At 33.9% G+C, this 17,229-nt stretch overlaps 3 protein-coding genes across 4 annotated transcripts; 1 reads left to right on the top strand and 2 right to left on the bottom strand.

Annotated features, from left to right (window-relative positions):
- Nucleotides 1-405: 405 nt before the first annotated feature.
- Nucleotides 406-9,269, top strand: LOC133311203 (glycosyltransferase BC10-like). Of its 2 annotated transcripts, none has more exons than XM_061512217.1 (3): nt 406-555; nt 5,413-6,537; nt 8,402-9,269. In XM_061512217.1, the coding sequence occupies exons 2-3, from the start codon at nt 5,998-6,000 to the stop codon at nt 9,035-9,037; spliced, it is 1,176 nt and encodes a 391-aa protein (XP_061368201.1). In that variant the 5' UTR covers nt 406-555; nt 5,413-5,997; the 3' UTR covers nt 9,038-9,269. The 2 variants fall into 2 exon arrangements, with proteins under 2 accessions (XP_061368201.1, XP_061368202.1); XM_061512218.1 differs by having other exon boundaries at nt 5,410-6,537.
- Nucleotides 9,270-9,522: 253 nt separating this feature from the next.
- On the bottom strand, nt 9,523-12,925 carry LOC133311199 (probable leucine-rich repeat receptor-like protein kinase At1g68400). Its single transcript, XM_061512211.1, has 2 exons — nt 11,612-12,925; nt 9,523-10,278 (listed from the first exon to the last, which is right to left on the bottom strand). The coding sequence occupies exons 1-2, from the start codon at nt 12,921-12,923 to the stop codon at nt 9,641-9,643; spliced, it is 1,950 nt and encodes a 649-aa protein (XP_061368195.1). The 5' UTR covers nt 12,924-12,925; the 3' UTR covers nt 9,523-9,640.
- A 1,321-nt stretch (nt 12,926-14,246) lies between these two features.
- LOC133311188 (rust resistance kinase Lr10-like) lies at nt 14,247-16,967 on the bottom strand. Its single transcript, XM_061512195.1, has 3 exons — nt 16,225-16,967; nt 15,950-15,985; nt 14,247-15,521 (listed from the first exon to the last, which is right to left on the bottom strand). Exons 1-3 carry the CDS (start codon nt 16,940-16,942, stop codon nt 14,425-14,427), a joined length of 1,851 nt encoding a protein of 616 aa, XP_061368179.1. The 5' UTR covers nt 16,943-16,967; the 3' UTR covers nt 14,247-14,424.
- Between the last annotated feature and the right edge of the window lie 262 nt (nt 16,968-17,229).

Below are 17,229 nucleotides of genomic sequence, written 5' to 3'. Positions count from 1 at the left end.
TTGTGCCCATGTCCTGTTATGCCCCTAGACCAAACAACCCTTTTGTTTTTCTGTTTGGGTAGAAACCTAAACAAGTTACCATCCTTTTGTCCTGAATTAGGAAGTTGTATGTGTTTGTTTTTAATACTAAGTTTATTTGTTATTTGCAAAAAGTTTTATACTCACAGTTTCATCCTTTTCTCAATTTTGGACGATGCCTTGATGGTTTCTATTTTGTGTTCTTGTTCTTATTATAGCATCAACAAGAGAACTAGGTAGTTTAAATGAATTGCAACCCACTCAGTTAAATCAATGTGAATGTTTTATGCATTTTTTTTAATCTGTCTTTGGAAGTTAATCGTTTTCAAATTTCAATACTAAATAGTAATGTCATTAATTGTAAATGTTCATATGCAGATTCATGTAAATGGATGTCTGTTCGATGCTGTCCTAACTAGCTTTTGGAAGTGAAACCATATGGTGATCGTGAAGGCCATTGAGAGTTGCTGTGCTTATAAATTGGACTCATTAATGGTCTCCACAAAGTGAAAAGTTCCTCCAGCCATAAGCTACCAGGTTTGCTTTATGAGTTTCTTCTATTTCCATGGCTTGGGACATTTATTGAGAATTACAACTTTAGAAATATATATGAAAGCAGAGAAAGTTTTCTTTTAGAAATTTGGTCAACAAATTACAAGTGGTTCTACCTTATTTTATGCAAACCTCTCTCTATATATATAATATATATATATATAGATTCTAACAATTGATTTCTGTCAATCAACGGTGACAATTTGTCACAAATTATTAATTTATTATATAATTAGATTTGATAAACTTTAACAGTTGATTTATAAAAATCAACGGTTATGATCTAAAATTATACAAAATTATATCTTTTAAATAGATAAATATTTTTTCATATATATATATATATATGAATTTTATAAATATCATATTACACAAAAAAAGAGACACTGTCATATCATAAAAAAAATCATTTTTTATGTCTCAATTTTTTTTAAATGCAAGCCCCACCAAATCATCTTTTTGCACGAATTTACTTCTCTTGTCAGCGAAGGATATTCTGACAATCAAGTTGTGTTACTATCAAGTGACTACCAATCAATTTCATCGTTAGATCGATTATGTTGATCTAACGGTTATATTTATTTCCATCTTTGTATAGTCATGATTCCCCAAATTTAATAATTTATATTTATTTTCATCTTTGTATGATTATGATTTCCCATATTTAATGCTTTCACTTTAAATATGGGGAATCATGACCATATAAAGATGGAAATAAATATAACCGTTGGATCAACAGAATCGATCTAACAGTGAGATTGATTAGTAGTCACTTGTTAATAACACAACTTGGTTGTCATAATATCCTTCCCCATTTATAAAACCCTTATTACTTACTTATAGGCTCTGTTATGACAGTGTTTATGCGATGATGTTATGTTCACTGTTTTAGTAACAACAATTTCTTTTTTACTTAAATTCATAAAACAAAGGGGCAGATCAAATCAATTTACAAATGATATGTGTTACACACATTCTTAATTGTTAATTGGGTTCGCTTTTTCTGCGATTACTGCAGATAATTTATCTGCAGTAAGCCCAATACAACATCGTTTTGAAACGAAAATTATGGTGTTTTTATAATTTTAATTTATTTCAGGGTTATAATAGTCTTTCTATTTCTAATTTTTTAAGATTTCAATACCAAAACAACGTCGTTTTTATGAAGCACCGACACTTCCAAAACCTTGACGTGTCGTGTCCGACACTTCCCGACACTCCAACACGCGTTATAGAAATTCAAAAAAGGTTTAAAGGTTGCGCTGCATTGAGTTTTTGGTTTCAACTATTAGATTCGTTGGATTACGATTACTATTTTATTGACTTTAATATAAATATTTGAGATATATTATATTTCTTTGCAAAATTGATAAATATTATAAGTTTAGTTTCATTTTTAAAAAAAATTATTGAATATTAAATATAATATACACTACATAAAATAAAAATATTATTTAATATCAAAACGTGTTGAAATTTAACATTTTTTAGAATTAACGTGTCGGAGTGTCGCGTCGTATCGTGTCACGTGTAGGTATCGGTGCTACATAAGTTTTGGGAATAAATGTAGATAACTTATCTGCAGTAACTGCGGAAACATTTTTTCCTAGTTAATTTTACTTATATTCAATAATTTAATTTATTAATTATGTGATGTGTTAAATAAATGAATTTAATATTTAAGTTGAGTATAAATTTTTTTATTCTTATATCAATATAATATTATTATGTGCCTAACAATATAAAACACTCAAAATTTAATAAAATAAAATCTTCTACAATGATGTTATTAAAAACACTCATGACCGCTTTACCAAAAAAAAAAAAAAAACACTCATAGACCGTGAGGACCAACATCATTGTTCAATAATTGTATGCAAGAAAGAGATGGATTAATGGCTTTGAATTGACGCCCCTTTTGTTTTAAGGAAAAAAAAGTATTTTTAATTCTAAAATATGATTAAATTTTTTTTATGATATTTAAACAAATTAAAATTTTAAAAATTGTTTTAGTGGTTTTATTAAAAATAAAAGAATTTATAAACTATATTATATCATGAAAATATTTTTTTTCTTTCAAAATTTATCTATACATGAACACCCTAACACCCTAATTAACCTTATGAGAACCTCAAACCTTTCATTTTCAGGGTGGAAAAAAGCTAAAAAATTATCTATACATGCACACCCTTTGGTCCCTTTTTTCTTTAATTTCCTCTTTCCTTATCCTTTTCGTCTCATTCTTGTCGGTGGAATTCTAAAATTTTAATTCTCTTATCAAAAGAAACACCTTTAAAATTATTTTGAAAAATAATAAAAAATAAATAATTTTACTATTTATTAAAGACGGCTCATTAATTGTTTAAGTATTTTTTGTGGAATAAAAGTTTAAATTGGAAAAAGCTTGTCATCATGTAAGGTCAAATAAGATCATTAATTCCAATAAGAATTCCTAATGAGATTTCATTGAAATTTTAATTTTACAAGAATGAAAGGTTAACCGAACGGGCCAACATCCAATGATATTTATTTAAATAGTTAATCCTACAAAATTAACCCACTCAAGTGCTTAATGAATCATTTTTCACAAACTTTTTTATAGTATTTAATACCAAAAATGTTTGTGTGAGCATACTCATAATTCGGTCTTAGAGTCATTTAAAATTTATAAAAGTCTTCTACCAGTTCTACGTATATGGTAAATTCATTCATTAAACATTATACACATGTATATATTCCCTCTTTTTATTTGCTAATTTTTTTCTCCATATTTTTTATTCACTTTCTTTTCTCATTTTCTTATCAGAATTAAATACCTATCTCCTTTTCTTATCCATAATTATGTTCTTTTAAACAAATTATGTTTTTTATTTTATGATTAAATCTACTTTAAGAGTTACATACAAAGGGTATGATAAATAATAAGCAAAATACCTTTTGGGTCCTCGACAATATGCCTAATTTAATCCCTTAGAAACAAAAATCGACTTATGTCACTTCAAAATTTAAAATAAACCCAGTTAGTCGAAATCATAGTCTCTCCGAAATTCAAAGAAGACCCACGTTAAAAAGATTAACATGAATCTATTTTAAATTTCAGAGAGAACACAAGTCGATTTTTTTAAGGAATTAAATTGAACCCCGTAATAATATTTATTGAGGATCCAAAAATTACTTTACTTGTAAATAAATTTCAACACAACAATTGATGGTGATGTTGCTATAACTAAAATAATGATTTATCTCCTTAAATAAATTTGTGGAAAAAATCTCATGGGAATAAATAGAATATATATTTTTTCAAATAAGTAAAATGAAATGCCAACCGAAAAAGGAGTTGAGATGTTTTTTTTATTTAATTGTGTACGTTAATATAACAATAAATTGGTGAAGTAATAGTATGAACTAATGCTCAATAGTGAAGTTACCGTATAAGATCTCGGATGGACGCCAAGGATAAGGGGAGGCAAAGGGCACAATTGTTCTTTATGGACCCAGAATGTATGGGATAGTAACCGATGCGTAACATTTTAATTATTGAGAATTTGTTATTAAATAGAGAATCAATGATAAGGGAGTTTGAATCCGTGTTTAACTTGCATGTTGGCTTATTTGCTATTTTCTAAATTAAAAACAAATTCAGTATTTAGTTCGTTTTTTTGTTTTTGTCCAAGTGGGCTCCCAGATTGAGGATTTAGTTTGTTTCTGTAAGTTTCACTGTTGCCATAAGATAATTATTGGCATTTGGTGAGATGTACTACATACGCTTTGAAGAAAGCTATGTTTAACCTTTAATGAAAACAGCAATAAAATTAGTTTAAGTGGCTTTGAATATTCCAGTGTTCATTGATTTGAGTTTCTTGAAGATTCTGAGTTAAGTATTGTGAATTAAGGATATAAAGTAATGAAAAAGATTGTGTGTTTAGGAAATTTATTAGATAGGGTAGGATATTCTTATACCAGTGTAAGAGTTAGAAGTCTTACACTCAATCTTAACCATTTATCTACTTGTATCCAATGACTCACATTACTAAAAAATTTGAGCCCTTAGATATAAGTAAAATCAACGGACAGAATTGAGAGTGTAACTTACACTGATGTAAAGTAAAATGCTCCGGACGATATTGGACATTTGGACTTTGGATTAATCTAGACTTAAAGTCACTTAAAAATATCAAAGATTTTTTTAATCCAATAAAATGATTGCTCTTAACATTCTTCAATATGAAATAGAAACTTTTTATTTAGTTAACTTTAACAACAAATTACCTTTTCGAGTAAAAATATAAAAGAAAACAATTTGGCGAGATGTCCTTTCCAATTCCATCTATTAATAGTTACATCGTTACATCATTTTCAATTCGTTGGCTTTGATCGTTAGAATGTAAAAACCGCTGAAAAGTATTCAATATGCTTCCATCTACGTGGCTTCCTCTGGGCTCCCACAAACTGGTCGTTGATAATACAAGTAACAAAACATGTTACGGTCAAGAAAAATCACAGTGCTGGCGGCTACGCAAATTGGTCTTCATTGTACTCCTATCATAGCTTCAATAATGTCCGTGTTATCTTGACTACAAAATATGCATTTTCTTTTTAAGTTTGAACATAATATTTTGGTGCTTCCGATTAGGTACGTGTAATATAATATAAGGAATAATTCGTTGACAAACTATTCTTATAAATTACATTAAGTATGATCATCGATTATATATTCTCTTGATTATGATCGGTCAGACATAATATAATTTATAAACAAAAAAATTTTGTAAATATAACAATATCTTGTAATATAATATATAATGCTTTCTTTTCTAATAATAGTTAAATCACCTTCAGCAGGTTTCCAAAAACAAGCAAATAACTGTTTTGCGTTGGAAAAACGTGCTTTTGAAGTAAGCTGTCATCAAATTTTGAAGGTGGGAACTGAAGAGAGAGAAAGAGAAAGAGAAAGCTTTCTATCATGTGTAGTCTTCAAAGCCACCACTTCCATGCGATGGCTCTCGCAGCCCCTTCAGCTTAAATTTGAAGCAGCCACAAGGCCTTATTCTCCTTATATATCTCTATAACTTTCAGAGTTTTCTATATTTCCTTCTCTCTCACCCTTTCGGTGTTCACCATATTCTGGATCGGTTTTAATTTACTCTTGGTGATCCTTCATTTCATTGACTTTTCTTTCATTTGATTTTTATATCATGATTTATGAGTCTTTAGATATTTTATTACAACTTAGAAAATAAGTATATATGTTGCTGATAGTCTTTATAACTTAAATTTGAAGCATTACTCCCTTTCTAAAAGCCTTAGCCTATAAGTATTCTTCTTTACGAGTATCCACTTGTTAATTTTTTTTTTATTTTTTAATTCTTATTCTGCTAACCCAGATCACAGAACTAGGGAATTATCTTTTTTCTTTGGCCTTAAAAAATGAAGAGTTCAAATAACCAACATCTATTAAATTCTGTTTCCAAGCATGATCATCTCCATCTTGTTCGTTTACTTTCCTATCTTCTCCTATTGGGGTGTGGTGTAACCATTGGAATCATCATCAGTTTCTATCTTAAAAGCGGCACCTTTAGTCTACAATTCACTCAATTCTCACACTATACATCACAGAAACCACCGCCACCACTGCCGCCACCAATTGCAGGACCAGAAATGTCCAACCTCAGTCATGTAGGATTGAAAGAGTTAATTGAGCCTTCTTATGTTGTGCATGATATGAATGATGAAGAACTGCTTTGGAGAGCTTCAATGACTCCTAAGATCAATGAATACCCTTTTGAACGAGTTCCCAAGGTGGCATTCATGTTCTTGGTAAGGGGTCCTGTGCCTTTGGCTCCTTTCTGGCAGAAGTTCTTTGAAGGGCATGAAGGGTACTACTCTATTTACGTGCATTCCAATCCATCTTACAATGGATCAGACCCAGAGACTCCAGTTTTTCATGGCAGGAGAATTCCCAGTAAGGTCAGTTGCTTTATTCTTCAATTACTTTTTTTAAATCTGAATGAATATTATTCTCTTGGATAATTGAAATGAAGATATATGCAAATGTCCTTGTTTCAATGTAGTCATGTAGATATAGAAGTTAATACAAAGAACAAATAAAGTGAAACCAATCAAGAGGGAAAGGGGGAGAGTTAAACTTATCAAAGCAGAGAGAGACATATCAACATCAACATATGTAGAGAGAAACATATAATTGCTTCATATTTTTTGCTAAAGAGTACAAAAAATTTGCTGTCAAATAATCGACAGGTGTATTACCTAAGGATTAGGTTTGTTAAAGTAGAAAGAAAGTTCAACTAGAGTAATATTTTATTTTGAAGTAAATCATCAAATTATTTTGTAAAATTCATGTACTCTAGGTTCAAATAGGTAAATTAAGAAATCCTCTGCTTTTATAAACTTCCATCAGTTCAACTGGAAGTTATCACAACATTCACTTGTTATAAGCATGTCCTGACCCATATGATACCTTAATTATCTTCAACTGAACAAAGGTTTCTATGTCGTTGCCCAAAAAATAAAATAAAATAGTTGATTATTACTAAGTATAAACTACCCAGTTGAATTGCCGTTTACCAGCCCCATATAGCATTTAAATAGGTAGGTCACGAGGCTCCAAATTTAGGCACCTTATTAGATGGTGGTAGCTAGCTGTCACAGTTTTGTTGAAAACATTTCCAAATTTACTATCACCCGATTTGATATTTGCACACGAGTTATTAATGCAAATTGTACTCCATTTCATTTCCTGTACACATATTGATCAAATTTCTTCTGTATAGGATCCATCGTCATGTGAGTACCCCTAGTGTAGGGACCAATCTCTAGAGTTAAAAGGGTGTAATGTAACAGATACATATATTCAATAAACTAAAATCATTTGATTCATTGCCATTTTGCATCATGCTTCCGGTGAACACATAGATAAGCAAATGCAGTGGAAAAATCTGAGGAACTTAAATCTAATTCTGTTGAATGGTAAATTAATTTTCTTGTTTTATTGACTAGTTGAGTGCGAGCCTTGAAGTAATGATAATGTTGCTTCTTTGTAACCAGAATGTCATGGATTCGAGTTTAGAAAATAATTCTTTTGCAAAAATACTAAGATAAAATTATATACAATCAACCATCGTACCTATCGTTGCAAAGTTGGAGCATTGTGCATACGCGGTTTGCACCGCCCTTTATGTTTTATTGAGTAGTTGTTCCAAGTTTTAAATTTACAAAAATGAGGTTATAGATTTCTGATTCCATCAATTAAAGTACCCTATTAACTGATAATAGCTAGCTGTCACAGTTTTGGTGAAAACATTTCTAAATTCGGTATCACTCTGAGATATTTGTTCACTAGTTATTAATGCAAATTGTCCACCATTTCAATTCCTGTACACGTATTGATCAAATTCCTGTATAGTATATAGATCCATCGTCGTGTGTGTACCTTTAGTGTAGGGACCGATCTCTGGAGTTAAAAAGGGTGTCATGTAACAGAAAAAATATGTACGAAACTAGAATTAATTTCCTTAATAAAATTATCCGCATAAATAGGGGACTAGCTTTGATTCATTGCCATTTTGCATCATGCTTCCAGTGAAACATGAACAAAGATAAGAAAATGCAGGGGGAAAATATGAGGAACTTAAAACTTAAATCTATTTCTGTTCATTAGTACATTAATGTTCTTATGTTTTATTGAGTAGTTGTTTCAAAATCTAAATTTACAAAATGGGGTTATAAGTTTCTAATTCCATCAATTTCTTTAACTTCAGAAAGAAAGAGTGATTAAAATTTAATACCGTTCATCTTATATTACATAATGCAGAAAGTGCAATGGGGCAACGTCAACATGATTGAAGCTGAGCGTCGCCTGCTGGCCAATGCACTTCTTGATTTCTCAAACCAAAGATTTGTTCTAATATCAGAATCCTGCATTCCTCTCTTCAACTTCTCAACCATCTACTCTTATTTAATAAACTCTACCCAAAATTATGTCATGGCTTACGATGACCCTAGTGCAGTTGGACGTGGACGGTATAGGATCCATATGTTACCTGAGATCACCCTCAAACAATGGAGAAAAGGGTATCAATGGTTTGAAATGGACAGAGAGCTTGCACTTGAAGTAGTATCAGACAGAACATACTTCCCAGTTTTTCAAAAGTACTGCACTGGTTCATGTTATTCAGATGAACACTACTTGCCAACATTTGTTAGCATCAAGTTTTGGGAGAAGAATTCAAATAGGAGTTTGACTTGGGTTGACTGGTCAAAGGGTGGGCCACACCCAGCTAAATTTGTGAGACCAGAGGTGACTGTTGAGTTCTTGGAGAATTTGAGGAATCAGACATGCCAGTATAATGGAAACAGCACAAATGTTTGTTTTCTGTTTGCAAGGAAATTCTTGGCTAGTTCGTTGGTAAGGCTCATGAGGTTTGCTCCGAAGGTCATGCACTTATAATAGAGTAATATTACTCTGAGTGCAAAAGCAAAGTTACCACTAAAACAATGATTTAATTCATTCTTTTCATCCTTTAAGTGTATTCATTTTCTGGTATAGACTCATTCTCCAATCATACAGTCCATTAGCTTCATGGATCTCAGTTAATGAGCTTTTGTATAGGGCTTCATGTCTCTGTAATAGTAAGTTAAGATTCAGAGACCATTAAATGTATTAAAGGACAGCTTCGTTTGTATCTAGTTAATAAGCAAATTGCATTTTAATGCCTCCTCCATACTCTAAACATTGTCAAAATTAGCATCTCAAATCTAAATGAAAATATGCTTTTCTTTAGAAACCCATTTCAAATTAAGAAGCTAATCGTAATAAAGACATGCATTTCTAATTCACATTAAGTAATAAATTTGAGAAAGAAAAACACATTAACTCTAAATGAACATGTCATATTACATTGCTTTAATTAGCAGGATTAAATCAGAGATGAGATAAAATAAAAGTGACTAAAAAAAAAAACAAATGAAAAACGAAGACAAAACCGGTAATAATTTGATTTACAAACACTACCCTAGTTGGTAGGGTAGGGTCAATAGTTAAAATCCATGTTTACCTATTAGTTCCACCTCCACGTGCATCTTCAGACACGGAAGGTGACTCAGACACCGAGTCCAACGTGTCATGACTCGGTGACACCTCAAACCCACGCAACTCCTCGATCATCTTGACCACGTGGCACATCTTGGGACGTTGATCAGGTGCAGCAGCAGCACACGTCATAGCTATCTGCAGCAGCGCGACCATCTCCTCCTCAATATCCTTGTACCTCAGCAGCTCAAGATCAAACACCTCAGCGGTCCACTCCTCCCTCACCACGGACTGGACCCACCTAGGGAGGTCCACCACCGCGCCGCCGTCCACGGCGGAGGGACACTTCCCCGTCAGCATCTCCATCAGTAGAACGCCAAAGGAGTACACGTCAGACTTCTGGGACTGTTTTCGACCGTCGGATGCCTCGGGAGCACGGTAGCCGTTGGATCTCCCGTTTGATGATGGGCCCGCGAAGATGAAGAGCCCAAAATCTGCCACGCGTGCATTTCCCGCCACGTCAATGAGGACATTGGTGGATTTGATATTACCGTGGGTGAGGTTATTGTTATGAATGAAGGCCACACCACGTGCCGCTCCAGCTGCTATCTTGAGCCTCGTGGTCCAGTCCATTGGGGTTCGCCCGGGTCCTCGGTTGCCTGTAATGTAGACACCAATCAACCCATCAAGATCATTTTATTTACGCATTTGACACTATTATAAGTTGGATCTTTTTTCTTATGTTGTTGTAATCAATTATAATTATATATTTATAGGAATATATTATTATAATCTTAAAGCTATTTTTTTTCTCTAGGTTGTTTTTAATATGGAGAAAAAGAAAAAAAATATAATTTTTTAATTATAATTATGTATTTTTGAGAATACATAATTATAATCAATTGTTATATATATATTTTTTCATCAATATAATAAGTACATTTCCTTCGTAAGTTATTGACTACTTTTTTGCATTACAAATCAACAAGGGTTGGCTAAAGATAAAAAGCAAAAAGCCAAAGGTGGTTGTGGAAAAGAACAAAAAGCAAAAGAGGAAATATATAAAAAGACACTACTTGTATTCTCTGACACCATTGTTTTTTTTAAAAGAAGAAAAGGATCTAACACAGTTGCACAGACAGACTGTAAATAGTACACTAGTCACTATTCCCATATGGTCATGATATTGTGCAGCTTTTGCCCATTTAAGATTGGAGAAGGATCTCTTCATTCGTTGCTATTAATATAGCATATATAATCACAGAACACTAATTATTTTGTCACCTTGATCAAAAAAAATTAACAGAGTAGTAAATTTTCGTTACACTAAATAGTAAAATATGCTTACAAATAATTTGCTACACAGTGTACCAAATTATATCACGTCAGAATATATAGTCAGCAAGAATGACATGTGTCAAGCAGGTAGTAATTCGCTACCCTGTGTAACATATTATGTTTACGAATAATTTTTTGACACGTGGCATACTTTCTTATGAAAAAGCTGACGTGTCATAATTCACTACCACTGATAACAAATTTGGTCTGCAATATGACCACGTGTCACGAAATTATTGGTCACGAAATTCGCTACTAGTGGTAGTGAATTATGACACGTAACAATCTGATAAAAAATATTGTTCGCTTAACGTTTGAATAAAAAATTTAACAAAATGTGATATTTTAATGAGTGTTCCTATGATCACATGGTCTAACTTTAAAATATGAACAAGTCCCAACATGGACCCCTAGTGAAAGGTACCATGTTCACCACACCATCATACCAGAATAATGAGGTTACTGACTCTGTTGGGTATTTACTATTTGGAAAGAAAATAAAATTTGAAGTAGATAAACAACTCAATTGAGTCATGCACTTTTTTACACTGTCTCAGTATTAAGCTGTGGAGCAACTAAAAACAAAAATCTAGGGCAATAGAAACTAGAAAAAAAAATTAAAAAGAAGAAGAAGAAGAAGAAAAGTTGAGTTACCGTGAATGAGCCAGAACAAGCTACCATTGGGCATGTAATCAGAGACAAGCAACTTCTCATCTCTTGCAAAATAGTAAGCCCTCAAGCTAACAATGTTGGGGTGTGTTAACCTTCCCAGAACTTCCATTTGTTGTTCGAACTCTTTCTTCCCTCCAATCTGAGCATCCCTCAGTCTCTTCACTGCAACAACACTGCCATCGTCAAGAACAGCTTTGTAAGCAGTGCCAAACCCACCCTTCCCAAGCATTTCCGCAGAGGCACGAAGCAAGTCCTCTAGCTCAAACCTCTTCATCCCTTCGAAGAACACCATTTGACCCTTCTCGAATCCGGTTTGACCCGGGTAAGGACTCGCCGAATAAACCATCTTTTCACCCTCCACAGGCTTCGAATTCGACTCCACTTTTCGCCAGAAGTAGCAGTAGAGAAGCAGGGACACTACTGCCAGCACCAAAACATCGCCGAGGACAATGGCGATTAAAACCATCGGGCCCATTCTCGGAGCTCCGTTTTCTCGGGTCGGGTTTCCGGGTACCGGCATTGAACTCGGGGATGATTGAACATTTGTTGTTGGGGTGTTGTTGCGAGGCAACAACGGCGAAGCAAGGGCTGGAACGTCTTTACATTTCTGCAATGGGGCTCCGCAAAGAGACGGGTTTTGCCCGAAAGCGGATCCGGGAAAACCCGAAAGTGATTCGGGTATGTGACCCGAGAGGCGGTTATCGGAGACGTTGAAGTCTTGAAGATTGGAGAGGTTTATATTGGGAATGTGACCGTGGATTTGGTTCCCATCGATGCGGAGGGTGAGAAGGTGGGTCAAACGGTTGACCGTCACCGGAATATCGCCGGAGAGGTTGTTGTAGGACAGATCGAGACGGTACAAGCGGGAGAGCGACGTAACGGTGGCGGGGAACTCACCGGAAAACTGGTTGTGAGAGAGGAAGAGAAGCTTGAGTGCAGTGAGGTTGGTTAGGCTGGGAATGGAACCGTTAAAACGGTTGCGTTTGAGGCTCAGTAATCGGAGCTGAGTGAGAGAGGTTAAGGGTTCGATGGAGCCTTGGAGGTCGAGGTCTTCGAGGACGAGACGTGAGACGCGGTTCCTGAGGCAGGAGACACCGTCCCAGGTGGTGCATGGGTCGGTGGTGGAGTTCCATGTGGTGAGTTTGTTGTGTGTGTCGGAAGCGGTTTTGAATGCCATTAGTGGTTGGGAATCTGGGTGGTTAGTGGAGGCTTGAAGGAGGAGGAAGAAGTGGTGGAAGGATAATGAGAAGATGGTGGCGTATATAATGAAAAGAGAAGGTGGTGGTGGTGCCATTGTTGCAGAGGAAAAAGGAAGAAGAAGAAGATCGAAGAGTGGGTGCAGAGGAGTGATGAGAGGGGTGCGGTTGGTTTTGTATTATTGTGTGTGGAGCTGAAAAATTTAAAATAAATGAAAAAAGAAAAGAGAGAAAAGAAGAAGAAGAAGGAGAAGAAGCTGTAAAGTCGTAATTTTAATGTTCGAAAGAATTTAAAAGTAATTAGTTAAGCTGCTGCTGCTGACATTCGAAAAATAAAAATAATATAAAAACGGTAAATAATTTTTTAAGGGTATAAATAGTTGGGATTTGAAAAAAAAAAAAAGAGACTCTTTAACATAAGAATAAATTTTGATGTGATTAAGAACTTTTACCATTTTTTGTGTGTGGAAAAAGTGTGCAAACAATGATGAAACCATATGCCTTAAGGAAGAAAATTAAGAGTATAATAAAAGATTATTTCATTCTCAAAAGTAATGACTATTTTTTTTTAATAAATCATACGTATTCTTTAAACCTTTTTCAAAAATGATATTTGAGAAAATCGAACGCATATTTTCACTCTATCTGCTCAACTCACATATGCTAATTGAACTATTATCATTTAGTGCAATGACTATATTTTAGTACAGAAAAAGAGATATAAAATACTTATAAATGAGATAGAATTTTCGTGCAATTTTTTTTTAAGTTAGTGGCGGGCCACACATTTTTCGGGTCCGTAGGAAATAAATTTCATAATTATATGACATAATAATTTATGTTATTATTATCTAATATTAAATAATAACGTTCTCTCTTAATTGGTTAATCTATATAATTTGTAAATTAATAATTAACACATTATTTATTGAAGTCTCTTACTTCGTTTTGTTTCTTTTTCAATCATTGATTTTAAATTAATACAACGATAATCAAACAATTAGTAAGAATGGTAAGGCTAAAATGATGATAAGTTCCCCCCGTTATTATTTTAGTATTACTTTTATTTTATTTTATTTTTACTTTGAGCAACATTAAGTTGAAAAAGTGAGAGGTAGATATACGAGCTAGTCTTGTTCAATAATATAGTTCATTTATAAGTTCTCAGCATAAATGGACGGACTGCGTCCGCATGGCAATAGCCCGAAGGCTGGCCCGTCAACCGGTAAGTTTTTTTCTTTTTTCTTTTTTGTAACTTAAAAATGCAGATTGCCTAAAAAAGAAAAAAAGAAAAAAAATTCTAACTCTAAATCACATTTTTTCTGTCAAATTTTAACCCAAGCAGTGTTATAAAAGCAATCTTTGTGAATTTAATTAACTTGTACAACAATAGTGATTTAGATGCAGCAATTTGACTACCTTCCTTTGTATAACAAGCATCTGAAAATTGATCCTATACCAGTGGAGAAACAAATAAAATGATTTTAATGCAATGAAAAGTGATGAGTGCACTACAATAAACACACCCCAAAACTAACAGAAGCTGCAAGCTGCAGCTTTATTATGTTGAAGTTGATTGAATCTTTATGCCATCAAGAACTATGACGTCTCACTTGTTTGAGAATCAAGGGATGAAGACGCGGAAATTGAAGAAACAAAAGGTTTGGGTGGTATTTGCAATGAGCTAATGCTTCCTTCCATCATTTCCACCACTTTACTCATTGCGGGTCTATTGGAAGGGTCAGTCTGTATGCACCACAAACTCACTATTGTCATTTTTCTCACCATTTCTTTATCACTTTGGCTTTTTATACTTCGCAATTGAAGCTCTTCATTCAATTCAAGATGGCTGTAAACCCAATGTGGAAAGTACTTTTCACTTGAAAAATCAGCTTTGTCATTGATATTCTCTCTTGCACCAAGCATTTCCAAGACCATCATTCCATAACTATACACATCTGATTTATGTGACACCCCACCAAAATTTCTGCAGAACACCTCAGGAGCAATATACCCTGCAGTTCCCCTTGCAACCATCATTGATACAGTACTTTTTTCTCTTGGACATATTTTAGCTAGCCCAAAATCTGATATCTTTGGGCAAAAGAACTCATCTAAGAGTATGTTGTGAGGTTTTATGTCAAAATGCAAGATTTTAGTGTTGCACCCCTTGTGCAAATACTCCAATCCTCGAGCAACACCAATTGCAATATTGTACATAGTTTTGCAATTCAATGTTAGATTGAGCTTTAAAGGATCTTTCTCTTCATATATGAACTTTTCAAGAGATCCATGAGGCATATACTCATATATGAGAACTCTTTTGGTGCCTTCCAAACAAAATCCCAGTAAACTGACAATGTTAATATGAGAAGTCATGCTAATACTAGCAACTTCATTAATGAATTCTTCTCCGTCACCTTGTAATTTACTTAAAACCTTCACTGCCACAAGACTTCCATTGTGTAACCTCCCTTTGTATACAGTACCGAATCCTCCTTGGCCAAGTTTGTTTTTGAATGAATTGGTCATTTTCTTTACATCCAAATAACTGTACCTTTTGGCTGAAAGGTGTCCATGTTGCTTCAGAAAAGTCTCAATCATTTGCAAGGTGGGATTTTCCTTATAACAATAATATCTTCGAAAGATGCAAGCCATGACCATCAAAATTCCTAGTGCTCCAGCAACTGAAGCAGCTGTAATATTTCATTGAAAACAATGAGAAATTACAATGAGAAAAAAAGTATACACCCCATGATAATTTATTCTTATATTGGCTTTTTTGGACGGGATTATTTATTGCATTTGGTAAAGGAGCCACCAAACTTACTTCTAGGAATATCAAATGAATAAAAAAAATTACTCCCCGTTAAACCCGACTAGCGAGTGTGGGTGGAGATAATTCTTGTACGCAGCCTTACTTTTGCATAATCGCAAAGAGACTGTTTCCTAGATTCGAACCCAGGAATATCAAATGAATACTTTAATATAATTAACCTATCAACTAGAGAAGAAATTTAACCTACTATGATAAAGTGTAACTAATTGTTGTGAACAGAAAATTTATATGTGGGCTCAAAATTAAATCATTAGCAAAGCTAATCAGGTCTAGAAGAGGTTTTACCTGCTACCAATATCTTCACTTTTTTACTAGTTTTATCTGCAAAACATAAGGAGGGAAAAAACAGGATATAACATCAATTAAATGATAAACCATAACTAGAAATAGCCATGGTTATTTGGATCTTCTTCAGACCCAATTTCTTAATTCCTGAGCAGAATTACAAAAAAGCAAATATTAGTTTAGAAAATAGTAACAAACCAAATTACTCTGATGCAGATAAACAGTTTGGAATTTTTATGACGGCTATTCAAACTTTTGCATCTATAGAGGGGTACCTTGTGCACAAAAGAAGTTGCCTTGGTTATCAAGTTGACACTGGCCTCTTCTGAGATAGTAACAAGAAGAACAAGCAGGAGATATCTGTATTTGGATAGGAAACTCAGCTGATACAAAATCAAAGGGGTTTCCTTTGGGATCAGGGATGAGACCTGCATCTCTGATTGGAAGCCGAACCATTGAACATGCTGTAAAATACCGATAATAGTTTTCGGAACTGACAAACTCATCCTCCATAGTATCTGTATCATAGAAGATATCATCACCACGGCATAGTGTAGATTTTGAAAAGGATGGAGGAAGGGTAACATTGAGGGTACTGTTGCATGTGAACAAAGTAACATTCAAGAATTGAAAAGAAAAGAAAGGAGAAGAAGAGTCAAAAGTAGAGTTTTCACTGAAGACCCCACATCTTCTGGACAACAAGAGAGTTTGGAGATCGTTATCTCTGATGACAATGGTAAACTGGTCAATTTTTTCAACATAAAACCATGTTGCTTTGTTCTTAATGGTTTTAACAGCGTCCGGGGAAGGGTCATCACAACCATGTATCACCAATAAGCCACATTCAGGGTGCTTCAAATCAGTGAAAGGGAAATGGATTTTGCCAAGGTTCCCACAATCAAGCGAAGATGGACACTTTCCATTTGCTGGGAAGACAAGAAGCAAAAGGGTAGAGAAAAAGAGGATGCAAAACACATTTGCTGGAACCATCATGACTCATCACCTTCCTCCTATGTGATTTTCCTTTTTTACTTTGCAGTTTGTTCTTTTAGGCAAAATGTAACAGCAGAAACAGTTAAGAGTGGCCATTTTGTGCATTATGTCTCATCATAAGCAGGAAAAAAAAATGGAAATAGAGCATTCTTGGAATAGAAAGGATAAAAAAAAAGATGCTGATGAGAAATGCACTGGGAAACAGGAGAGAGGGAAGTTGTATACTCAATCATCTTTGACGGATTCAATCCTTGTTCACTTAGAACAAGTCTTGCGATGACTAACTA

The sequence above is a fragment of the Gastrolobium bilobum genome, unplaced genomic scaffold (assembly GCF_033153095.1).
Source record: "Gastrolobium bilobum isolate Gb01-03AN ecotype WA unplaced genomic scaffold, APGP_CSIRO_Gbil_v1 utg8591, whole genome shotgun sequence".
Classification (NCBI taxonomy): Eukaryota; Viridiplantae; Streptophyta; class Magnoliopsida; order Fabales; family Fabaceae; genus Gastrolobium; species Gastrolobium bilobum.
This window is presented reverse-complemented; position numbering and strand designations above follow the sequence as displayed.

Bases quoted from the DNA above. Each gene is read 5' to 3' on its own strand.
- LOC133311203 (XM_061512217.1), top strand. From the start codon at position 5,998: ATGAAGAGTTCAAATAACCAACATCTATTAAATTCTGTTTCCAAGCAT. The intron at 6,538-8,401 runs GTCAGTTGCTTT...TACATAATGCAG, and splicing joins GCAGGAGAATTCCCAGTAAG to AAAGTGCAATGGGGCAACGT.
- LOC133311199 (XM_061512211.1), bottom strand. From the start codon at position 12,923: ATGGCACCACCACCACCTTCTCTTTTCATTATATACGCCACCATCTTC. The intron at 10,279-11,611 runs GTAACTCAACTT...TCTACATTACAG, and splicing joins CTTGTTCTGGCTCATTCACG to GCAACCGAGGACCCGGGCGA.
- LOC133311188 (XM_061512195.1), bottom strand. From the start codon at position 16,942: ATGATGGTTCCAGCAAATGTGTTTTGCATCCTCTTTTTCTCTACCCTT. The intron at 15,986-16,224 runs GTACCCCTCTAT...TATGTTTTGCAG, and splicing joins CAACTTCTTTTGTGCACAAG to ATAAAACTAGTAAAAAAGTG. The intron at 15,522-15,949 runs GTAAAACCTCTT...GAAATATTACAG, and splicing joins AGTGAAGATATTGGTAGCAG to CTGCTTCAGTTGCTGGAGCA.